The following is a 3,490-nucleotide window of genomic DNA, read 5'->3' on the forward strand; positions in this document are numbered from 1 at the left end:
GAGCACTGCATTGAAGGGTTTTAGAATTTATTCTCAATGATCTCTTTCACCGAGCCGTTATATAATGGGGATGTAAACAAGCCAACACCGATTGTCAAGCGGAGGGGGAGGGCAAACGTAAAGACACATATCCATAGATACGCGTACGCACGCGCGCGCGCACACACACACACAAACACACACACACACACACACACACACACACACATATACAGCCCTCCCCATACACACACAAACGACGGGCTTTTGCAGTTTCCATTTACCAAATCCAATCACGAGGTTTTGGTCGGCCAGGGGCTATAGTAGGGACGAGCTCAAGGTGCCACGCAGGTGGACAGAACCCAGAACCACGCGGTTGGAAAGCATATTTCTTACTATGCAGTCACGCCTTCGTGCAATTATATATGTGTTGGTTTTTACAATAGCATGGATCTGGAGATCTAAGCAAGGGTGATCGTACATAGTTCATGTCATTTTAAGAAAATTGGTTAAAATTAAGTTGTAACCATAGTCAAATGGTAACATAGATAAGAAGTAACATAATTGAAATAAAAATTTGTAATTAGAGAAAAGAAACTTTGTTTACAATATAAAAGTTATCAAGTCATATATGTAATCTGTTAGTAAAACCTAAACGGCATTTTTCATCGCGGATTACTGGTGTCAACAACTGAATCGATCTGAATATATTACGAAAGTGAATAAGTACTGTCTCGAGTCCTAGGACTCATAGAGCCGGTTATCCGATTTATAAGTGACCGCAGTCAAAACAATGCCTCCCGAATGGGATATCAGTTTACCACAGGGTCATTCATTTACAACTGAGTGAATTGAAGCAACGTGAAATGAAGTGTTTTGCTCAAGAACACAACCCACTGCCAGGTCTGGGAATTGAAACCATAATCTTGCGATCCTGAGTGTAACACCCTAACCACTAGGTTACACGCCTTTAACTGAATATTTTATCGATACTTATTTACTGTGCAAGTAATGGTGAGTGGCTGTGTTGATAAACGCAATATTTCATGGGGGATCTGAGATGAGAGAAGCAAATATTAATGAATTCAGTTCGAGCTTCTGTCATCTTCGTTTCTTATGTCACTTTTATCAAATCATATAATGCATTATACACTTTTTTTTTGTTTCAGAGCAGAGTAGTTCGTTTGCAGGATGGCACAAACACAGAGATTCAACAACTCACCAGATATCAAGTATAACAGGTATTACTGTTTATTTAACAACTTACCATCCCTATATATGTCACGTGATACACTAATCCTATTTCCTTAGCGTCCATTCATCATATATGATATACATTCTCAATGTTTATCAACGACCATAGTAAGTTGGGACTTACAAGAGGAAAGCTTCATATTGCCCAGATCGTATAAAGCAAAGGCTAACTAAAAGTTTGAAGTCAACCATGGACGTTTGGGACAAATATGAAAATGCTTTGAACAGAGAAAGGGTTAATATTTATCTTACAGCTTGTATGAGTCAACAGAATGTAGGGTTCCACGTAAGGCAACAAAGGAGCTTCTACATGGTCACAGAGTGTTCTAGAAACAACAACCAAATCTACTTCAAATCACACCTGGATGGTTTTAAAAGAAAAGACAAGTTAGATATTGTGACTATGGATAAATGACAGAATCAGAGACAAGATGAATCAAAAACATAGCTAGAACATCTTTGATTAAAGGGCTGTTCAATTAGGGCTGACATAGGACTAAACAGTCATAATACCAATTAGTAAGCATTCCATCAGCAGTATTGCGTCATAACACAGGGAACGAATAACATCTACTTCTTACTACTTTTAAAAGCAGCATTGTGGTACTAACTTTAGTAGTAGTAATTCAATTGAATTAATACATTCACTGAACTCTAGTAAATGTGTTAACACAAAGTTAGTCAAGTAACGGTCCCAACAATCATATTTGTATCCACACAAGTCACAAACATTGCACTTACAACTTCTACATCGGCTATCATCCACCATATCTATTTAACGAGTGCGTTAAAGACATTTTCTTCAGACTCGGCAGTTTTTAAACGTTTTAAAACACCGTTCATCAATACTTATTTCACTGTATTAACCTTATTATAACTCGATCAATGTCAGACATATATTCAAGATTCTTTTTTTACAGCAAAAAAAAATTTCATTACTAGGGTGGAACCGTTCGAATATTAAATAACAGAATGTGAGTTATGTTGGTGCTTCTCATAGAAACAAGTTCCGAGAGAACCTGTTTATTCAGTGCTGTGGTAAACATTTCATTTTTTTCTTTCCTACGAATAATTTTGTTCTAAATCACAATAGCTACAGCTTCTCACGGCTTACGTACTAATCCAAATTTGCAAACTTCATTTAACTCGCTTACTTCGATTTTTCTAAATTCACTTTTTCCATACACAAGTTTCTCTCACATTACAGTAAATATATTTTAATACCTGATCTTTAATTGTGTAAGAAGTTGCTTCAGTGGAAAAAAGTCTCGCGATGGCCATTTCAATCTTCCTTTTCGCGTCCGCTTTATGCAGACTATCTTAGTAAAAGCTTGTTTATAAAGCTTCTCCTCATACCTTCATTTAATTTTCATTCTAGAATTTTCTTGCTTGCCCCACCTGAAAAAAAGTTTTGTAATCATTCCAAATTTAATTTCAATTCATTAGAAATTCCTTTTAGTTCATTAAATTAAAAGTACAGGCCAGTACGTAATTATACATTTGTGAAGCAGAAAACAAGCATGGAAAATTTCTCAATGTCCTTCACAAAATGATCCAGATCTGAATACTGCAAAACAAGTTATCATATCGTCTTCTCTTAAAGGTAGTCTTTTACTATATGCCATTGTGAATTGGATCGTAACAAGGTACATATTTATAGATACATAAACTAAATCATTGTGAGTTAAGGTATCACTTTCAGGAAACAGAACATCAGCCTCTGACTCCTCAGCAATTAGAGAGATGCCCAAGTTACAAATTCACAAATTCAGAGCCCATTTTCACAAATACAACATCTTCCGGATAACAAAATTACTTGTCAAAATGTTCTCGTATTATAATTTTATTTATTTAGCTTTTGAAAAGTTTAATGTCATACTTAGTTACTAGCGATTAATAGCATTTTCATGAACGAATGTACGAATGGTGTAAGATAAAGGAAAGTAACTGACATTAAAGGAAACGTGAAGTTTTCATTGTAAACTTTTACTCCTCAACAATAAAAATTTAGCGGAGAAAAGCTTACAAGAAAATATTAGTAGGGTAATTTCTGATCTTAAATAGTATTATCTATTTCTTTTTAATTTCAGATGAATCAGAATCTATGAACAATAGATCGACCCAGAGAGCCTTATTTCATAGCAAACAAACAAAAAATGGTAGAATAATTTCTGATTTTGTTTTGCCTTGTATATATTTGTGCCTATACACAAGTATACATACATACATACATACACACACACACACACACACACAC

The 3,490-nt window shown here is 35.2% G+C and overlaps 1 protein-coding gene across 1 annotated transcript in view; it reads left to right on the top strand.

Annotated features, from left to right (window-relative positions):
- The window catches only part of LOC106868258 (low-density lipoprotein receptor-related protein 5), a 91,783-nt gene that overhangs the window by 84,977 nt on the left and 3,316 nt on the right, over positions 1 to 3,490 (top strand). Inside the window, exons 18-19 of the mRNA XM_014913433.2 lie at positions 1,149 to 1,220; positions 3,324 to 3,392. Of these exons, the coding sequence (XP_014768919.1) occupies positions 1,149 to 1,220; positions 3,324 to 3,392 (141 nt within the window). The remainder of the gene's footprint in view (positions 1 to 1,148; positions 1,221 to 3,323; positions 3,393 to 3,490) is intronic.

Source organism: Octopus bimaculoides, chromosome 9 (genome assembly GCF_001194135.2).
Source record: "Octopus bimaculoides isolate UCB-OBI-ISO-001 chromosome 9, ASM119413v2, whole genome shotgun sequence".
Lineage (NCBI taxonomy): Eukaryota > Metazoa > Mollusca > Cephalopoda > Octopoda > Octopodidae > Octopus > Octopus bimaculoides.